Source organism: Rattus rattus, chromosome 1, assembly GCF_011064425.1.
Source record: "Rattus rattus isolate New Zealand chromosome 1, Rrattus_CSIRO_v1, whole genome shotgun sequence".
NCBI lineage: Eukaryota > Metazoa > Chordata > Mammalia > Rodentia > Muridae > Rattus > Rattus rattus.
Window position 1 is genome coordinate 53656 of NC_046154.1, and position 21006 is coordinate 74661.

Here is a 21006-nt window from a genome sequence, read left to right on the forward strand (position 1 = left end):
CTTTCATAGTGTGGTCTTCTGTCTTGGGGTTGCTAGGTCTTTCTACATCTTTCATAAAGTCAAGCATCTTGTGAGTACTACTGAAGGGTCCCTCTTTATTCCCCACTAGGTTGGACATCTGACTTCTTTGCCAGTTGTTAAAATGTTCCCTGCTTTTTTTCTTCTTCAGTCGGAGCCAGCAGCACACTCTTTTGCTTCTTCTGAAGCAGATGATCAGGAGGTATCAGAAGAGAACTTTGAAGAGCGAAAGTACCCAGGGGAAGTCACCCTAACCAACTTTAAGCTGAAGTTTCTTTCCAAGGACATAAAGAAGGAGCTTCTCACGTAAGTGATGCCTTGGCAGACTGGGTTCCCAGGAATCTTGGCCAAACAGACCTGGTCCCAGAACTCAGCAATGACCTAGATCCAGGTAGTTCACAATGACGAGTTTTCTTTTATCTTTGCACTGAGCTGGGTGTGAACATTATCCTCTGAAGGCAATTAAGAACCAGGAAGCTCCTCTGGTCCAGCCCACAATCTAGAACAGAACAGGGCAAGATAAATATTGTAGTCATGGGCAGAGGGGTTCAGACACCAGCTCTCAGCTCTGGGAGCTGCTGGACCTCAGGGTGGAACAGGCAGAGTCTTTCATTAACCTCTACTGCCACATGTCCTCTAAAAGCCTGAGACGGGCTATGCATAGCACCTTTCCCACCGTTGATCTAAACTCTAACCTGTGCTCAGAGCTAATTTTATGAAGGATATAGGGATCCTCCTTTCCTTATACTGCACCCCCTAGTTTCTTTCTACCCTGGCACCAGGCCTTCCCAGGCTGGCTGGGTCTGTCTTCTCATTCTCAGAGAAAATTGTGCTGCTTTAGGAACTGGAGAAGAGAGGAGTAATCCATCTACATGCTCATGAGCACACATGTGTACACATAGCATGCATATGCACACACAACACTCATGCTTCAGAGGTATCCTAACTTCAGGTTCTTCTTCCTTCTTGAGTTAAGTTGTATAGGAGACATTTCCAGTCCCAAACGTGAGAGCTGTGATTTGAGGATGGCCACCTGCCCTTAATTGTCTTGTTCTGGGGGAAGGCCTGCAGGTGTGCATGGTTCTCTGTTCTGACGCTCTTTTTCCTTTGTCCAGCTGTCCCACCCCCGGCTGTGACGGTAGTGGCCATATCACCGGGAACTATGCCTCCCATCGCAGGTTCGTGCCCTGCTCCTCTGAACTGGCTCCAGTGCGCTGTGTGTGTGTGTGTGTGTGTGTGTGTGTGTGTGCATGTGTATGTGTGGGGTTCCTCCTCATCTCCTCTGCTCCCCTCTATGGCTCACCCCATATCCCATCTCTTCTCTTTCAGCCTCTCTGGTTGCCCTCTTGCTGACAAGAGCCTCAGAAACCTCATGGCTGCCCACTCTGCTGACCTCAAGTATGTTTGCGCTCACTGACTGCCTATCTCTTGGGCAGCTCCCTGGCTTTGCTCTCTCCTTTATGAGGCTCTTATCAAGTCAGCCTTCTCTGAGAGACCATCCCAGGCTGGCTCTGCTTTCCTGGGATGGGGAAGAGGAGCGGGGCTTGAAAGGGCTAATTCGCTTCGCTGGGCTGCCCTTGCACCTGTGACTCCAGCTTTGCGCAATCTGAACCTCCGAGCACTGTCTATCTCACTTCCTGGAGCAGAGCTCCTGTACTGCGCCAGCTCTTTCCCCAGCTACTCCCCAGGTCTCTGACAGGGCTGCCGGGCCTGCTTTTCCTATTACCACTCTAGATACTGAGAAAAGCTGGAACTTGGCTGTGGCTTAGTGGCTGTAGGCTACGGGGCTCTTGTCAAATGAACTATCACTAACAATACCTGAGAATGCTCCTTGCTTCCCATCTGCCTTGGCTGTTCTGTTTCTCCCTGGTGCCCTCCCAGTCCTACACAGTGCTTTTGCCTTCCCTCTGCTGGGCCTCTCCCTGCTTCTGTTCCTCTCTGCCCTAACACATGTGCAGACCAGGCTCTGCTAGCACCCACAACTGTCAGTTTGCCTGACAGCCCTCGGAAGAGAGGAGCAAGCACCCAGAGGTTTCCAGGCATCTGTTCTCTTGGAGCTGGAGCCAGTGCCTCCATTGTTTCTGGCTTTCATTTTCTCTGTTGTCTGTGACATTACAGTCTCCATGACCCTGAGCTGGGGTTACCCTGTGCAGGTGACATTGGAAGAAGATACTATCCTGCTGTTCAGTTCCTCACAACAGGGCCCCGGTCCTCCCTCTCACAGTCCTTTGTGATAGGGGCTGTGAATCCAGGCCCAGACTCCCTGGATCTGATTTAGCACCAGACAGGTGCTGGATGCTAGTGCCCTTTGGACAAGGAGTTAGAATGCTAACAGCAGAAGGGACTTGAGCTGATTTTCACCAGGACAGAAATCCATGGTTTTCCAGTGCCCACTCTGTGTTCTTCTCTAATCAGCTCCGTTCCTCCTGGCAGTGGATATCAGTTGCATACCCCATAGGATTATATAATTAATCATTCACTCATACTGTAGTTTAGTCATGAAACTCAAAATTGGAGAACTCAGTCCTACAGCCTCAGGAACTGCACCCCCTGCCACGCACACAATACCCCTCCAGACACTTTATTATCTTTCTTGTATTCTCTCCTACACTCATATCCATTTTTTTTATATTGAATTCTGCTCCCTTTTTGAACTCAGGCCCTAGAGAACTGTCTATTTCAGTATATAACTATACATTCTGTGGCCCTGAAACACACATTCAGGGCCAACGGAAGGAAGCTTGGCTGACCCATTAGAAGACAGACCCTGGGAGGGTCTGCACCCTAAGCCTGTTAAAAAAAATTAACAGAAAACTTCTGTGGGCACAGCTGAGGAAAGCTTCCTCATATGGGTATGTCTCAGGTGTCCCTACTGCCTCCAGAGCACTTCTTGTCCCTGAGTTCTTCCTGGGTCCATCGCCTTGTTGCTCCAGACTGCAGTGTGGTCTTGGGAGAAGGTGACCATGACCTCTTTTCCACATTTCCTGATACCCCAATGCTCCTGAGCTCTTTTTGTGGCCTCCCTACAAATGCTAAAATACAGACATGATCTGACATGTTCTGTTTTCAAGCAAGTTCCAGGGGTGTTTACTCTCCTTCTGTGTGTGATAAGGGGCTGCCTTGAGCTGCTCAGTTCACCATGGTGTAAATGTGTATATTACCCCATACAGTGGAGGCACGTCAGGCTATAGAGGGTCTGCAGTTCTTCTGCAGCACAGAAATGAGGCACAGAGAGAGATCTGAGGTACCACCAAAGCAGAGTCATCATTTAGGTATAAATTCTTCCTTCTTTCCAGGCAAAGCACTTAGAAGCATATGATTGTCAGGATAAAGGCAGCTCTGATTCTTGTGGCTGCCTCCATGAGGAGTCTTCTATCCTATCTCTGGACACTATCCTCCTTAAGTGTAACTTGCAGGAAAGCCATCAAGAAATGGCTTCGCAAGGAATACCGAACATTCTCCTGCATTCTAGGCATCTGCTAGTTCCTGGGAAGCCACAGGCCCTCCCGAGACTCACGGGTGCTGTTGAGTATGTCTGTACCTTACTCCTGGTACGACTCATAGATCAGAGGCCTGGGTTGCAGTGTGGCTACTGGGTGACCACCACTTTCTGTACTAAACCTTTGCTGGATGCTTCCTTGACACGAAGACAAGCAGCAGAATTCCTGGGCCTCAGACTGAGCTTCTTTCTACTGAAAGCAAGGAGGAATTATTCTCAGTCCCTGTACTTGGACTTCTGGACAGTAGGGCTACCGTGGTGGTGATGTAGCCCTACTACTGTGATGTACACCCACTACATGACCTCATGAAGACTAGAGAAAGATTTGGTAGATCAGCGGCCTGAGAGCCAAAGAAGCATCCAGTATCTTACACCGTGAGGGACCTGAGGAGTCTGGGAAGATACTCCCAAAAGGTTCTGGGTCACAAGAAGTGATGACAGCTATGCCATTCTCTGGGATGCCAGACTCCTAGCTTCTGTCCTTCATATAAGAAGTACTATATTCCAAAGGCCAGATACTGCTTGTATACAGGAAGTCAGAGGCTTCCCAGGGACAGGGTGCCATGGAGCAGCACTTTGGATAACCAATACCAAATGTTCGCTGCTTCCCCACTGTAATTACTGGCAAGATGCAAAGTAGCAGATCTGGTGAGATGGGTCTACCTCCCTGTCAGCCCCATCAATCAACACCTGCCACAGTTTTCCACTTGGGAGAAAAGAACTCAAGAAAAGTCCGTGTTCATAATATTATAGTATAATTTCTACCACTGTGTGGGATATATTCATGAGACATTTTTGGATGTATCAACCTTGACTTTTGTTTTTTTTGGTTTCTTATTTTATCCTTGCTGGGTCTATGTGCCCATAAAAGCCACTGGCTGAGTTCTCTACTCACCAAGCAGGGGTCAGATCTGCAGTTGCCACACAGCAGGTACTCAGGGGCACATCTCTGAGTTCTCATGATTAAACAAGGCTTAAATGTGTTCTAGATAATCATATATGGCTGCAACTCGATTAAAAGCTAAGCTGGGAACAGCAAAGACAATGGGCTGAGTCCAGTGCCCTATTTGTCGTCCTGTGTATCTACACTTTTCTTGGCTTTCTGGGTTACTCTGGGAGTGGCGGGGGTTAGTACTGAGTCCCTGATACGATCCTATTGAATACTTGTTGCTGGCAATGACAGACTAAGGTGAGTGATGCTCCTTTATAGAGAGGTGCTTAAATGGAGTGGGGGGGGTTTGTTTGAGGGACCTAGAGCTTAAGATTTTGATGGACTCAGTTGAGAGCTGAGCCCAAAAGCGCCCGACTTTATAGGCTCTGTCCTCATCCTATGTTCTTCTGCAGGTGCCCCACACCTGGCTGTGATGGCTCTGGCCACATAACAGGGAACTATGCTTCACACCGGAGGTGAGTGGGGGTGAGGGTAGCGGTGAAAGTTCTGACTTAGACAAAGTGCTAATGTTCTGAATAAGATATTACAGTTGCCAACAAATAGAGCCCATTTGTATCTCTCGAGTTGTTGGCACTTCCAGCATTGCCCAGTCATCCCTAAGCCAAAAGACAAAGTATCAGATGAGAGGCTCCTGAAGATGTCTCCCACTTTTGATTGTTCTGTTGCCCTGTTCGAAGGCTCTGTGAGAGCCAACTCTGCTCCACATGAAGGCATACCTGATGAGCCAGCTGACTGATTGATCCTTTCTTCCCTCCTTCCCACCCCCGCAGGGGGACACAGAACTTGAGGGAGTAGCATGAGGCAGACAGTGAGGGAGCTGCTGTTCTGGGACTGAGGTGGCATGTTTTCCTCTTTCAAAACCAGTTTGTCAGGCTGCCCACGTGCCAAGAAGAGTGGACTCAAGGTGGCGCCTACCAAGGATGACAAGGAGGACCCCGAGTTGATGAAGTATGTTGGGTCATGATGGCTCCTTCATTATTCTGAAAACTTGAGATTTAAAAAAAAAATGTTTTAGCTAAACAACAAAAATCTGAACCAAATCCTTTTGAATGCAAATCTGGAATCCTAGAAGTTGAGAGTTTGGAAACAGGAGGATTGTTGTGTTTAAGCTTGCCTGAGCTACATAATGAGAGCCTGTCTCAAAACCAACACAAAATGAAACAACTTACCTTAGGCTTTTCCTCACACCTGGCCACTAAGTTGATTGGTGACATTCTTCATTTTTACAGAAATACTGGAACCTGACACATTGATTCCTGAATATTGATCTCAGACTGTGTTCTCTGGGTTCAGGTTAAGAGTTGCTTTGGGAAGCTCAGTGCCCTACTGCCGGATAGTGGTTCTGGGATCCCCATCGGCCTTGTAGTCTGTATTTTGTCTGGCAAGAAGGTTCAGGCATAAAGATTTAGAGGGCAGGTCATTAGGATGATGTTGTATCTTTGACTATTACCTGTCTGACCATCAGCACATCTTCCTAGAACTAATGAAGAAGGGGATTCTGGAAGAGCTAAAACTGGGGACTAGACCCAATGTGGGGACTAAAGAGGATATTCTTGGTCTTTAATCTCTTTTACAAGTTGTTCTCTTTTTCTGATTACCAGTTAGATACAGAGTATAAATTCCCTAGCTTAACAATGAAGGGTCATTCAGTGAAGTAAAAACACAAAGCTAGCATTTTGGTCTTAGCTTGTTCATGTGCACAGCTGAATCAGTTCCAAGGTATGGCCTATCAGATGCTAGAGTAATTTTTTAAAAAGTAATTTTTACAAACTGGGCATGGCTTAATCCCAGCACTCTGGACACAGAGACAGGCAAATCTTCGTGATTTCAAAGCCAGCCTGGCCTGGTCTACATAATAAATTTCAGGACAGCAAGGACTACATGGAGAGACTTAGAGATATATAACTTTATCTTGACACTGGAGTCATCATACATAAAGGGCAAAGTCCAGGCTTTTATATCTGTGTTTATTCCTCACTTAACTTTTAAGACACTATACAGGTGGACATTTAAAGAATATCCAGTAGCAAGTAGTTTCTCATCCACACACACTTCTCTATTATATGGTTCCACCTTTCCTGGCTTAGATAAAAGCCTACCAAGTGTACCTGATGCATTTGACCAATTCCTTCCATTTCATTCCTCCTAGGAAGGGGTTTTTCTGCCGAGAGAGTTTATCAAGGAGAGAAGGCTATTTTCTGGAACTCGAAGATTAGGCATCCCTTTTCTTATGGTTGACAGTAAATTGGCATGTCTTCATCTAGATATCTTCATTTGATATCTCTATGCTTTGACCAAGATAAGAGGTGATAAAAATAATTTGTTTGTTAGGAGTAGATACTGGCTTTTGGAAGGCATGCAATGTTTCAAGCAGCTGTATGTTCTTACACATGAAAAAAACAATGTGGACCTTTCTGACCTAAGACAATGATAGAACCTCTTGCCTATCTATGTCTTGGTTCTTAGTTTCCTTCTCTTCTTCCCATTGCAGCGTTTGCATCTTTAGGACTGATCTGTTTTCTGTGGCACTGGCTCTCCATGACCGTAGGCAGTTTGTGGAACCATTCCTGTACTACCTGATAAGTCCTTATTTGTATTCTAGCAACTCCTTTCTTAACATCTTGGCCTGAACATCTTTTACAAATCCTCTTGCAGAGTCTTTTTTCTCTCTCACCATTTTATAAATCTTATAGAGTTACCGAGAGCCAACAAGTAATATTTGTTACTCTCCTTTCTCTCTGTATCTTTCCACTTCTGTCTTAAAACACATTGAAAATGTCCACTTTTCTGCTGAGTATCTGGGTCTTGTTGGCCCAGTTTAGGTGAATTAAAGTTACCACCTGCTTTACCATCTTTGATTGCTTCTTCTATTCATTTTTTTAAATAAATATAAGTCTCCTAATTAAGGACCAGAGACAACTTTTTAAGCTTGAAGATTTTGTTCAAACTTTTCTCCATTAGATAATGAGGGCAGTACTTCAAGGCTAGTTTCTTATAATCCCTTTTCATTTTTTTTCCTTGGGGAAATTGGGTTTGACCACAAAAATATCATAGCAAGAGGCTTTTTTCATCATTTGCTATAGCCAGTGCATGGGCCAGAACTTCAAGAGGTGGGGGACAGAAAAGAGCTCAAAGCAAAGTATCATTGCCTCACCAGGAGTTCTAGAAAATTCCCACATCTTTTGCGGATCTTAGTGACACAAGTCCTTGAAGCAAAAATTCAGTTGACTGCTTCCATTCTCCTGGGGCAAGCTGTGTGTGTGTGAGTGTGTGTGTGTGTGTGCGTGTGTGTGTGTGTGTGTGTGTGTGTGTGTGTGTGTGTGTGTGTGTGTGTGTGTGTGTGTGTGTGTGTGTGTGTGTGTGTGTGTGTGTGTGTGTGTGTGGTGTGTGTATGATGTCTTCTGGTGGTTTATGGGCAAACCTTTACCATCTGTGATGAAGTCAGTAGGTACTTGTATTGTTGTAAGATTATTCTTCCCAGAGAGAGCTTAGTTTCCTGCAGCACTCACTCTTTTGCAGGCGAGGACACGCCCTATCACAGGCTCAAACAGGAATGACTCACTGACCAGTTTACCCAGCACATGGGAATTCAGGGCTGACCCTTAGTAAAATGCACAGCGGGTTCCACAACAGGTGAACAGAACAGGTGTCTCTGTTTAGGGAGTTGATCAGGATTTAGGCTGCCTGTTGGGGATGGGCCTTCCCTGATCGTGTGGTTTACTGGGCCAACAGCACCCACTCAACTCAGTTAGCAGAAAAACAACTTGGCCTGGGATTACTCTTCTTCTCCCAGCTTGTTCCAGCTGTAGTCAAAATTGAGTTGAATAAAGGCCTAGCCAGCATCACATCATTCGGAAGGAGTTGCCACCAACAACTACTTATTTAGTCTAATAAAATTTATTTAATTTTTACAACAAAACCTGTAAAGGGTGCTAAATTAGCAATGCAAAAAATGTGCTGGTTAAATCTTGGTGTGAAAAAAAAATTATTTTTTTCTGCCTAAGAATCCAGGGATTTGCCTGGGGTCATATGGATGCAAAGTCTTTACCGAGCATATCAGCAAGGACTCTGCTGGCTGGATATTATTGGTGAATTATGCTGCACTTACAAATGAATAAGGTCAAAATTGGTATTTTTCAAATTAGCTGGGGAAATAGTTTTCTTCTTTCTAAAAGATTTATTTATTTTACGTATATGAGCACAATGTTGCTGACACACCAGAAGAGGGCATCCCTCATGAGCCGCCATGTAGGAATTGAACTCAGCACCCCTGGAAGAGCAGGTGGGTGCCCTTTAACCACTGAGCCATCTCTCCAGCAGTTTTCCTCTTTCTAAAGTGCCATTAAGTTTGCTTTTTAAAAAAACAAAGCTTCTGCAACTAGGAGGAGACTGCAGATGCCAAGCAGCACTTGCATGATGATTTCCTAATGTCTTTATAGCAAGAATGGGATGCCTGAGAGTATTTCCATTTTATAGAGCTTGCTCATAAAATATTTATGATTTGCCCACCATCTTTAAACAAATACAGACTAAAGCAGAAACTTTAATGGATACACCAAGTCCTATGGAAGAATGGGGTTCTGTTAGCAGATGCGAGCTGTAGTTTTGCAAGGCTTGTGCTAGAATTCTCATTCTCAATGTTTCATATATTTGAAGCTAAGTCATGTCAACACTTTGAGATCATAGAAGTCAACAGAGCATCCAGTGTAGAGGTCAGGTATTGATGTTTTCCCTGTTCTATTAACCACTCCTGGAGGTCCATGTTGTCCCATCTACTCTAGATCTGACAGCTATTCCTTTGCTTTCTGCTGTCCTGAACCCATGTCTCATGTCACTATACACATGGCTTCTATGTCCCACTGTTCATTCTGGAAAAGATAAGCATCCAAGGAGCAAGGAATCCTGTTGGATTATTCCGTATTCATGTCTCAGCATAATGTCAAACATGATTTTGAAGATTTGACACCATAGTTAAGAGAAAGGAATCACTCCCAAATACTGCTTATGTATAAGATTCCAGCGAATAATAGAAACCCTTTTTCTCAAGGAGATTAGAAGCTCTTCAAGTGGTTAGAAGAATTCAGCTGTCTGGAGTGACTGAAGAGCCTATATCAGCTGGTCTTTTGAGTTTGTGATATTGGGGACTCAGTAGAGGTCTCACCTCAACACTCAGGTTGGCCGTCTTTGGCCTAGGTATTCCATACCTCACACTGGCGGGCATTGAGATTTGAGGAGTTAGACATTGAATGTGAGCTATCCAAAGCCTCTAGGGAGTGTTCTTGGTGTGTCCTTGTTATGGGCTTCAGGCTGAGATCACCTTGTGCTGACCTTATGGACGTTCTATGTTGTCTGAGACCTATGTGAACTGGAGGAGCAAGGAGAGGGGAGGAGAAAAGAGGGGTTGTTTGGGTAGAAGAAGAAACAAAAGTAGTTAGGAGACTATCTCTAAGGGTTTCCTAGAGTTGAGATGGGGTACTAACTTGCTGCTGCCACCTTGCTACTCTATGCCCCAGGAGCAGGATTCAGCAAGAGACTACCTGGCAGTAGGAGACTGATTCTGGCCCTTTGTCTTCCTGAAGATGTCATGTCCCAACTTCTTTGCAACCACAGAGAATTCTGTAAAATATGGCAGCAGTATCCTTGGATCCTACATATTTACCTGGTTCTTAGCATACACTGAACGTGTGATGAATTGAGTTGCATTGGTTGGAGAGGGCTGGAAGATTTTAGATTGAAGATCTTGTTCTGGGGACTAGGTGGGTTCCTGGAGGCCCTGCTCTCCATATCTCATTGGTCCTAGCCAATCCTTCATACACCATGCCTAGGACATTTGTCATCTGCATCTATATTATTGCCATAGTGCTTCTATCTCTGTCTTCAAGTACCCGGAACAAAGGAATGGCTCCCGGCCAGCCTTCAGCAGGGTGATTATGGGTAATCAAAGCCAAGACTTTCCTGTCTGAGTACTATGTTCTCCAAATACCCCTGGATACCATGCTGTGATACAGCTCTGAAGCTGTAGGTTAACAGGCCTATTGATCTGCCTGGCCTAGGGTGCCCTCACCACTCTCCTGATTTGCAGGCCCTGTTATGCAAGAGCCAAGGGCAAAGGGGGAGAAGGACAACATCCCCATCTGGAAAGCCAACGATGGGATTCGGCTGACTTCTTGCCTCACTCAAAAGTATGAAATAGGGCTGGAGAGATGGCTCAGCGGTTAAGAGCACTGTATGTTCTTCCAGAGGTCCTGAGTTCAAATCCTAGCAACCACATGGTGGCTCACAACCATCTGTAATGAGATCTGATGCTCTCTTCTGGTGTGTCTGAGGACAGCTACAGTGTACTTATATAAAATTAATGAATAAATCATTTTTAAAAAGTATCAAGTACATGACGCTGGGTATCTAGAGCCTGGCTTTACAGGATTCCAAAACCCTCTTACCGAGGGCCCCTGTGGTCACCTCAGTCTTTCTGTGTCTAGGTGCCCAGTTCCAGGATGTGTGGGGCTCGGCCACATCAGCGGCAAATATGCCTCTCACAGGAGTGCTTCTGGCTGCCCCTTGGCTGCTCGGAGGCAGAAAGAGGGAGCTCTCAATGGTTCATCTTTCTCATGGAAGTCGCTGAAGAATGAGGGCCCTACTTGCCCCACCCCAGGTTGCGACGGCTCTGGCCATGCCAATGGCAGTTTCCTCACTCACCGAAGGTACCTGTCCCACATGTCAACAATCAGGGACCTTTGGTCTGGAATATTACCCCTGTTGGTGGGAGCATGCCGGTACTTAGTGGGAACAGCAGTTCTGCAAGGGAAAGCAAGACCCCAGTAGGCAGCTAAATAAGAGAAATCATGGAGACTGTTGGTACCACATGGTGTTTACTTTGTATTCAGCATATGTTTGTTCCCATGAGTGTCCTCTGTACCTTGGTGATTATTGTCCCCATGAGCAGTGTTATGTTAAATATGAAGCCCATACATGAACAAACTCCTGTTCCACTCGTATTTGACTTCTCAGGAAAAGTTTGTTTCCTATACCTTGTTCCCTACCTTACATTGGGCCCCTGTTTTGAAATGTGGGCAGATTCTCTTGCTTGCTTGGCAAGAGACCGGTGACCAGACCTCTTCTGCTCTAGGCTGTGCTCGTTCTATCACCTGCCCACAGTACTTGCCGCAAGGCTGAGTTGGCTTCCTTCACTAGATCCCTTTCCGTTTTGTTCTAAGAAGCCACTGATCTTGTCCAGTAGCTTTTGTTTGGAGTGAAAATCAATTCCTATCGCCTTCTTTCTTCTTTCCCTTTTTCCTTCCTTCTTGCTCTTATTTCTCCTTTCACCTACAAAGTTAATGCATCCATTCAACAAAAACGTTTATAGAGAGTCCACCTAGCATCAAGGAGTAGAGGCAGAGCAGAGACCAAAAGAACAACTAGCCATTGCCATTTTGAGCGTGTGTTGGGCAAGGTGGGTAGGGACATATAGTTTGAACAAGTGAAAGTTACTGAATCTGGTTAATAGTGATCAGGGATTGGGGAAAACAGGAGAGTTGTGGGCAAAATGTACTCTGGAGAAAAAGTCAGAAGCTTTTCCAGAGATATATGGAGGACAAATTCTCAGATAGCTGGAGCTGGGGAAGGCCTGGCATGCCTACAAAAATGGGGTGACAAAGGAAAGGAGACAGAACTTTGTGTCTAGCCAGTTGCCTCAGAGAGTGAGGGGCCTAGTTAGGAGCACAGAAAAAAATGGGGTTTCATTTGGGCAGCTAGGATCACCACAGGATTCAGACCATAAAGGAAATGCCAAGAAGACCAGAGAAGAGACTGCCGGAGCCTGGGCCAAGTGAGCAGTGCTGAACACTGTGCTTCCGTAGTACATTTCACTTCACACCTTGATTTATGATGTGTATAAAATAATACACGTGCTTCTATATGTTTTTCTGCTTGAAGAGCTATATTCAAGGAATCACCTGTGAATGTTGTTACATCCATATCCTGAAGGATCTCCCAAGTGGGGTTAGCTCTGAGGACCCATCTCAGAGTTCAGTGCTTCAGAATGGCAGCAGGTGGGGCATGCAGGCCTCAACCCCTGCCCAGAGAATAACACCTGGAGGCATCAATGCCCTGGGTCTTTAGGACCTGTGGGTAGCCATGACTGTGCCTAATAGGGAAGGCTCTGAGGGGGGTCCCTGCCTGGAACCCTTTCATGGAGTGCAGCCTTGCTCACAAGGCAGGGAAGCTGAGGTGAACCAATGGCATCAAAGGGAAGCATGCAGGGTCATCCGGGTGAGGTGGAATAGAATGGTGTAGTCCTGATGTGAGATCCTGGACCTGCCTATGCTCAATGTCCTGAACTGGTCAGTGATGTGTAACTTCTGCTTCTAGTTTGTCCGGCTGTCCCAGAGCAACCTTTGCTGGAAAGAAAGGAAAACTCTCAGGGGATGAGATTCTCAACCCAAAGTTCAAGACAAGTGATGGTGAGCATGCCCTTCTGGGATATCCCTTCTTATGTCCTCTCTGTACTGTGGGAAGCAGTTGGGGGGAAGCTGAGCTCCCTTGAGAATGATCCATGGTGGTTCTCGAGCTAACTGTCCTACTAACATTAGCCCTGAAGTTCTCAATGCCTAGGTCTGGGACCCCTGGCTTCACCTGATGGCCATGTTGGCTCTGACTTTGAGTTTGGTGACTGTGTGGATCAGAGTCTGATGTGAGGGCATGAAAAGCCGTGTCCATGGGTTTGTGGACAGTGTGACCACTACCATCCAGAAAAGGAGATTCTCTTTGAACACATCTCCCTTTGGCTGTAACACTTAATGTCTCTAAAGAGATCTGTACTTCCTGCAAAGGTCAAGGCAGGAGGAGAATAATACTGTTCTCAGTTTCCCGGATTTCCCAATATCCATGCCCAAGGGAGGACTTGGCAGGAGGCTCACCTCTAAGCAAAGAACTCCCTTTCTGTCTCTAAAGCAGTCGGACAGAACCACAGTTGGTTCTCTCTCTCTCTCTCTCTCTCTCTCTCTCTCTCTCTCTCTCTCTCACACTCTCTCTCTCTCTCTCTCCTTCCTTTCATTTCACCTTCCTTTTTTTTTCTTACTTTCTTCCTTATTATTTCCTGGCAGTGCTAGAGAATGACGAGGAGATCAAGCAGCTAAATCAGGAGATACGAGACTTGAATGAGTCCAACTTGGAAATGGAGGCTGCCATGGTGCAGCTGCAGTCTCAGGTGGGTGGCTCTACTCTACTTGGCTCTTTCCTGCCACCCAGAGCCAGCCTGTGGATTGCTGCCTGTGGATTCAGTATCACTGGTACTGAAGTAATGGAAGCAAAGCACACAGCACATAGCACCCAGTGCCCAGATTAGCTGCCCACTCACTGCACTGCCTGGGAGTCCTCTCTGCCCCTGGTCTGGCTGGTGTCAGTCATCCTCTTGGATTGCTCCATTGGCAAGACCAGTCCGCGAGTGTCCTGATTCTGCTCGGACTGGTTGTCCAATTCATGTTTCCAGTCTCATTAGCACTGGAAGCTCATCTGCTCTATTCCTGCCTGGACCAGCACAGCCACACACCAGTAGCAGTGCTCACCCATCCCCACCTAAAGATTTTGCTTTCCTCAATAGAACGTGGGTTAGAGCAGAACCTTCCAGCTACCTTGCTCCTGGAGGAAAACCTTCAGTGTTGAGAGCTGGTAAGCAGGGCTGTTGCTTAGCAACAGGGCTACTGCCCTACCCTCTGACTGCTCGGTGTGTCTAGAGAAGAGCCGGTGTTCTGTGAGTGTCCCCTAACGGTTGGAGAGACAAAAAGGATGGGAAATGTACACAGAATCAATCAAGGGTGAAAAGGTCAAGTAGGAAAACAGCCCCTTCCTGGAGGCAGCAGTCATAACAAGTTTCATTCCACAGGTCTTGATAATTTAGTTTCTTTGTGGGCTAATGCCATTTCAAGAGCCTGTGTATATGTAGCACCAGTCAGAAAGAGCTTGGACCATGAGTCCCGTACATGTTCCAGGACCATTGGAAGCAACAGAGTCTTTTAGCTGGGACCATCATTGCTCTCTACCTGTGTCTCTGAATGAGTCGCTGTACGGTACAAGTCACCTCTCAGAGGCCCCAGAGCCTTTTCATCCTGTGGTAGCACCTCTTATTTCTCTATTTGCCAAGTGTCATATTTTTTTCTTTATTCTTTTTTTCGGAGCTGGGGACCGAACCTAGGGCCTTGCGCCTGCTAGGCAAGTGCTCTACCACTGAGCTAAATCCCCAACCCCTGAAATGTCACATTTTTAAGACACTGGTTTTTCAGTTTTGTTTTTCAATTACATACGTGTGTGTGTGTGTGTGTGTGTGTGTGTGTGTGTGTGTGTGTGTGTGTGTGTGTGCATTTTTGCATTGCTCATGAGAACTTTGAATCCCCTGGAGTTGATATTACAAGAGATTGTGAACTACCTGATGTGGGTGCTGGGAACTGAACCTGGATTCTCTCTAAGGGCAGTACATGCTCTTAACTTTGGAGTCATCTCTCTGGCTCTTTAGATCCCCCTCCCTCTCTCTCTCTCTCTCTGTGTGTATCTGTGTGCATGTATGTGCACACGTCTATTGAGGCCAGAGATGTCAGACACCTCTGAAGCCTGTTACAGGCAGTAGTGAGTCCCTGATATAGATGCTGAGATTCAGACTTGGGTCACCTGAAAGAGCAATACTATTCTTTAACTACCTAGCTACCCCTCTGACCTCAAAACTCAGTTTTTTAAAAAGCCTGATGTGGTGGTACTCAGGAGGCTGAGGCAGGAGGATCGTGTGAGCTCAGAGGTTTACGAGAAGCCTGGGCAGTACAGAAAGATGACACTATCTTCAAACCACAAAACAAAGCCTATCTGTAAAAGGCTGATTGCCTTTCTTTACCAGTTCCAGCCATCACTCTGAGGGCATTCTCTGCTAGGTGTGGAAAGGCTGGAGGAAAAGGTCTCTAGAACTGCTTTAGTCAGCACTGGTAGAGCAGAGCACTCAGCCTCACCTGCAGCTTCCAAGTGGGAGCTCACTGTCCTTGTTTCACATCACACATTGTCTTCCCGTGAATTCAGCCTTTCACTCCTTGGAAACATACAGTTAAGCTAGGGACTGTCCTTTAACACCAGGAACCCCAGAAACTGCATAATCCGATGTACGGTCATTGTCAGGGTGTAGATGATAGGGAATTTGTCTGTATTTGGTCTGGACATGTGTCTGGAGTCTGGGCAGTCAGCTTGCTGGTCTTTTGTGGGAGGAAAAGAGTCAGGAAGGGGCAACCTAACACCCACAAGTTACACACAATTATCTCCACTCTACACCATCCTACAAAAAGGGACAGGAAGCCTGGCAAAATAAGAGCACAACTGGAGTGGGCAGAGATTGAATCCAGGGTGTCTTGGAGTCTATAATTTCACTCCACCCCTAGGAGGGACAAGGCAGAGAAAGCCACATGTAACCTTAAGTGCTTGGCATACCAGCTCCTACTTCCTTTGGGCATAGGCTCTCCAGTCAGGGACCAGGACTCCATCATCTCTTTCCCTGGCTGGGGTACCCCATGGGGGAGCAGCACCAAGTCTCTTTCCCACTAATGAGCTTTGTCTTTTCCTAGAACACAGTGAGGTATGGCCAGTGCTTTCATACTAAGCCAGGGCCAAAGGAAGGCACAATTTTCTATGTCTCTGCCACAGATCTCTTCCATGGAGAAGAACCTGAAGAACATCGAGGAGGAGAACAAGCTCATTGAGGAGCAGAATGAGGCCCTGTTTCTGGAATTGTCTGGGCTTAGCCAGGCCCTCATCCAAAGTCTTGCCAATATTCGCCTTCCACACCTGGTAGGCAGCAAATCATCTCCGGTTATTACAGCTGAGCTAGCAGCTGCCCTGGGGACAGTTCCCGGGCTGGGGCAGTGGGTGTGCCTCACTGCTTTGTTCGTGAGTCCTTAGGGAAGGACCCTGTGAGAAGGGTTTCATACCCTTGGTAGTGTTCTCGGTGGTCTGTGGATCTAGTCCCGAGTAGCTCATGAATCACGGTATAATAGGGTTTCATGAGTCTTGTTGTTATGACTTTTAGTTGTGGCAGGGTGATACTGCTGTCCTGTTGGTCTGGGGTTCCCACTAATTTCTACTATATGGGGTCCACTGTAGTAGGGCCTGCTAACCTGGTTCTATTCTCTAGGAGCCAATATGTGAACAGAATTTTGACGCCTATGTGAACACCCTCACTGACATGTACTCCAATCAGGACTGCTACCAGAATCCGGAGAACAAAGGCCTTCTGGAAACGATCAAGCAAGCTGTGAGGGGCATTCAGGTCTAGGCTGCACTGCACACAGGAGTCTCTGCTTGCTCCTCACAGTGAGGACCCTGACTTATAGCCACTTCTAATTGGAAGCCTGGGTGCAGCCTTGGGCAGCTTACCCAAAGGGGAGCCTGGAAATCAGTGTCTCCTATGATGTCCCATTAGGCCTAGGCATGGAAGACCTCTCTATGTGAGTGCCTGGGGACACTGAAGTATTACAAAGCGATTTATTTTTGTTTTTTGTTTTGTTTTGTTTTAAAGAAGTCTGAAGAGCAGCTCAAAGTCTCCGGTGGAAACTCATGGACAAGGTTCTCAGGGAAGTTTTGGAGTTTGCAGCCACAGTATTCCATTGTTTGTCAAGGTTGGGAGGGCATCCATGGACTTGATGGGTGTTAGTCTCAGCAGGAGGGCACGCCTAGGTTTCTGGCTATGCTCACTGAGGCCCACGTGGCAAGTATGTTTTGTGTTTTCATTTAATTCAATTTTGTGTTAAAGGTGCACAATACTTTGCTTCAGAGGTGAATCTAGGAACAGGCTTCCCAGATGGCAGTCTACACAGTTGATGAGCATCATAGAAAGCCAGCTGAAGGTTTTTTTTATTCAGTTGGAGGCCCTGAAAAATCAGCCACTTATTTGGGCAGCAGATGCCTTTAGGCTGTGCAGACCTGCTTTCTCCGGGCTCCAGTCTTTAACCCCTGGCCTGGGCTCTAAGTCCAAGACCACTGGGCCAAACCTCTGGTTCCTGTACCTCTATCCGGGTGCTGGACCCATCATTGTGTCTTTTCCTGTGTAGGTTTGCTCCTTGTATCCAAGGTGACCACGGTGGGGACGGTGAGACCAGAGGTAAATTGTTACGGGAGACCACCAAGATTTCACTTCTTTATAGGTTCATTTAAGATGTGAAAAGGATAAATTTTAATTTAATGTGTTAAAAACACAATGTTCTTACTGTGTAAATAGAGTCCAAGTCAATTGTGACTGCAATTCCAAATTAGTATTTAAAAGTAGAGAAATTGCACTTCCTGAAAGACACTGAAAGTAGTTAGTTTATTCTGTAAAGTATTTAATTTTGTCATGATATAAGTATTTATATTCTTACCCTCTTATGTTAATGTTTGCTATTTATTATTTTTATTTATTTATTTTATACTATTTCAACTAGACTACACACTAGGGCACCATAAGAGTTAAATAAGTTAAATTGAAACAAAAAACATTTATTTGACTATAAGATAGGCCACGAAGAATTGATATAACCTCTAGTTATAATTTTGATGCAACCGAGTTATTTTTTATATATTTTGTTATTTATTCTTTTAATAATGGAATTTTTTAAAAAAGTATTTTGTAACTGAGGAATTTTGATAATTTGGGTTTTTCTTCCCATTGGTCCACCAGAGAGAAAGGTGTTTGGTTTTCTTTTTCCCATTGGGTTCCTTTTGTCAGGCCAATAACAGCAAATGGAATTCTGTATTTATTATTATTTAAGTGTAGTGCAGATGTGTGTGCTCTGGTGTTTCTTGTGTTGCATTTGTGGAGGTTCTTATGGATGATTCATGTTGCTGTGAGGGAGTGCTGGCCAAGGTCAGTTCTAGGCAATGGACTCACTGGCCAACCTGCCCAGGATCTTGATACCCCAATACTGTGACCCTCCTTCCTCAGGAAACACGTTGGACCCACAGTACCTCGTGGTGTGTTTGGAGGGTGATTTCTAATAAAAGTCTCACTGTGCATAGGTGCTATGGTCTGTGAGGAGGCTGCTACTCTGATCCTTTTGCTTCTGGGAGTGCTGTGAGGGTGTCGTGGTAAAAGGGCCCTTCTATTTAAGTCTTTCTCTGGTACCAGTGTGGCTCAGCCACCACTTCTGTTGGACCTGCCTTCCCCCACGTGTGGTTCTTCAAGGTCTAACTCATTGCACTCCACCTTCTCCCATGAGCGAGCCATATCCACATCATGGCCCCCTCTCCCCGCCCTAGAGTTTTCTCTTAGAGTCAGGAGGAAACAGTTGTCCTGCCTGGGTTGCTGGATTAGAGGTATGCAGTATACCTTGCTTCCATGCCATCTTTCTTAGCTATGAATGAATGAGAGCTCAGATATTCTAGTAGAAGGCAGAGCTGAGAATTGAGAAGGGTGTGGAAGAGAGAGCTCTCTGATGACCTCACAGCTAAGAGATCTGGCTATGCCTGGGGCAGTCTACTCTTCGACTTCTCATATGTGAGGCAATGGATTCCTTCTATTTATTTTAACTCATGTACTTTGGCTTTTTTTGCCTTTCAGGGGTACCTTCCTACTGTTACACTTTCATGACAGGTGGATTTCTAGTTTTCCCAAGTTCAGATTTTCATTTACAGCAAATCACATTCAACTTGACTTCTCTAGGAATGTTGCCTGGAAGAGGACGTGGAGTTCTTCTTATATACAGGCAGAAGCCATCTTCCCTAAGAAATTCATAAGATACTTTGGACTTTGTTTCCAGTTTCTGTTTCACTCAAGCAAGGCCATAGGTTCTAGGGTCATACACGTGTGAACCATGTAGAATTTGCATAGCTATGAGGAAGAGTTCCTGGAGATTTCCTTTAACAAGGTTACACCACAATAGTAGTTAGTGGTCTGGGGTTGCAACTCTCAACATTGCCATAGTTGCTATGACATGGGCCAGGGTATGGGCAAGCAGAGTGTCTCTGCTGCAAACTGAGCTCATCCTAGATCCTGAGAACTGGGTATGTGGATGGTTCTTGATGGAGTAAAAGAGGAGAGAGTGTTTCCAAGGTCCCAATATGGCGGCCTAGAGAGGTAAGTAGCTGAGACTAGGGCTGTGGAAGAATGAGATGCCATGGTGGAGTGGCCCACATCTACTCTCATGTGAGAGTAGCAGCCTTCTGTTTGGTTCATTAGCCCTGTTCTATCACTGCCCACTGTCATCTTCCTTTTGATTTTGAAGGGTCTATCCTGTCATATACCCTTGAAATACTGCATGTCAGGGGGACTGCCCATCCCAGTCTCCAACCTAGAGCCTTTTGATAATATACACAGCATGAATAAATGGCCCAGGAAACACAAGGACTCACTTGAAGGGCTTCCCAAAACTCCAAAAAGCTGCAATGCCAAAAGTCACCAAAGTGGGCACAAGCAGTTTGTGAAGGGCAGGAGCTCATTCTCAGTGAATTTTGTTATGATCTGATGACACCTCTATCTGCTTCTGGTCTTTGCAGAGCTTTCAAGTAGTACCCAGAACTAAGAGCACAATATAGGTAAAAGAAAGGCTCCAGAGGTCATTGTCATGGCTGTAGTGGGTATGTGAGGTAGGTCACAGAAGATTTTAGAAGTCGGAAACATAAGCAGCTGAGGAAAGAAGAGTACCTAGTCTCAGATAGGCTCTAAATGGAGTCCTGGTCTGTCTGAAGCACATTTACAGCAGTTGCCCCAGCTCAGGGCTGGCCAGGAACTGAGCAGTAGGTGGCCATGACAGTATAATCAAATCTTCCTTTGTTCTTCCCAAAATGGATGGTTGCTAGGACTTCTAATGGCGGCCATGTTTGGGATCTAGCTGGCAGTCATGTGGGGAGTTCTTAGAAATGGAAATTCTGGGAAGAGAACCCTTGTTTTTTTTAAAAAGAGGTTTAAGTGTCTGGAGATTGTTTTGCTCCTATTTAACCTTTTGGAGTTTTCCATACCCTGCTCTTCTAGTTCCAGAATACTGCGAGGAACTTGAAGTCCCCCAGTCCTTAGTGTCTTTCAGATTAAAGTGCCCAGCTTTTGGACACCACAATACCCTTGGCTCCTGAGTTAAATTCTACTGAGATAAACAGGCCTGGGCCTGGACATGACTCTATTAAGCAAGCAGGTCTTCCAACCTTAGGAAGGTGGGACCATGGTTATTTCTGACGTGTTATAAAGATGCACAACCCTACAGTTGGAAGTGGCATGAGAGGCTCAACACTGTGAAGATGCTTGCTTTGAGGGACTGGACCGTCCACTAGTCTGGTGGGTGCTGGGAATGAAGGTGCTTTGAAGTCACAGCAGATGTACTCTAGAATTAATTTCGGTGAATTCATTCTTTCCATAGTGAAGCCATTCCTCACAGCTTGTAAAGACTCTCTTATTGTTTCAAGAGACTAAAGTTCTAGTTTCTCTGTGGGGCAAGGTCATTCTCCAATCATGGTTGGGACCCGGGGGCCTGTGGCTTCTAAAAACACTTGCCAACATCATCTTAGATTGAATATTTGAACATCTCCAGCAGAACCTAGTGCTACCTGT

At 45.9% G+C, this 21006-nt stretch overlaps 1 protein-coding gene across 5 annotated transcripts in view; it reads left to right on the forward strand.

Moving 5' to 3' along the window:
• The window catches only part of Myt1 (myelin transcription factor 1), a 43746-nt gene extending 25258 nt beyond the window's left edge, over positions 1 to 18488 (forward strand). For 2 of the 5 annotated variants that reach the window (XM_032891014.1, XM_032891017.1), the window contains 10 exons: positions 170 to 324; positions 1134 to 1196; positions 1348 to 1416; positions 4862 to 4924; positions 5334 to 5417; positions 10949 to 11170; positions 12837 to 12928; positions 13571 to 13674; positions 16140 to 16283; positions 16627 to 18488. In XM_032891014.1, the coding sequence (XP_032746905.1) occupies positions 170 to 324; positions 1134 to 1196; positions 1348 to 1416; positions 4862 to 4924; positions 5334 to 5417; positions 10949 to 11170; positions 12837 to 12928; positions 13571 to 13674; positions 16140 to 16283; positions 16627 to 16767 (1137 nt within the window). In that variant the 3' untranslated portion in view covers positions 16768 to 18488. Of the gene's footprint in view, positions 1 to 169; positions 325 to 1133; positions 1197 to 1347; positions 1417 to 4861; positions 4925 to 5333; positions 5418 to 9982; positions 10114 to 10948; positions 11171 to 12836; positions 12929 to 13570; positions 13675 to 16139; positions 16284 to 16626 lie in introns of those variants that run through there. The other 3 variants (XM_032891015.1, XM_032891016.1, XM_032891018.1) reach the window with 3 other exon arrangements.
• The last annotated feature ends 2518 nt before the right edge of the window (positions 18489 to 21006 follow it).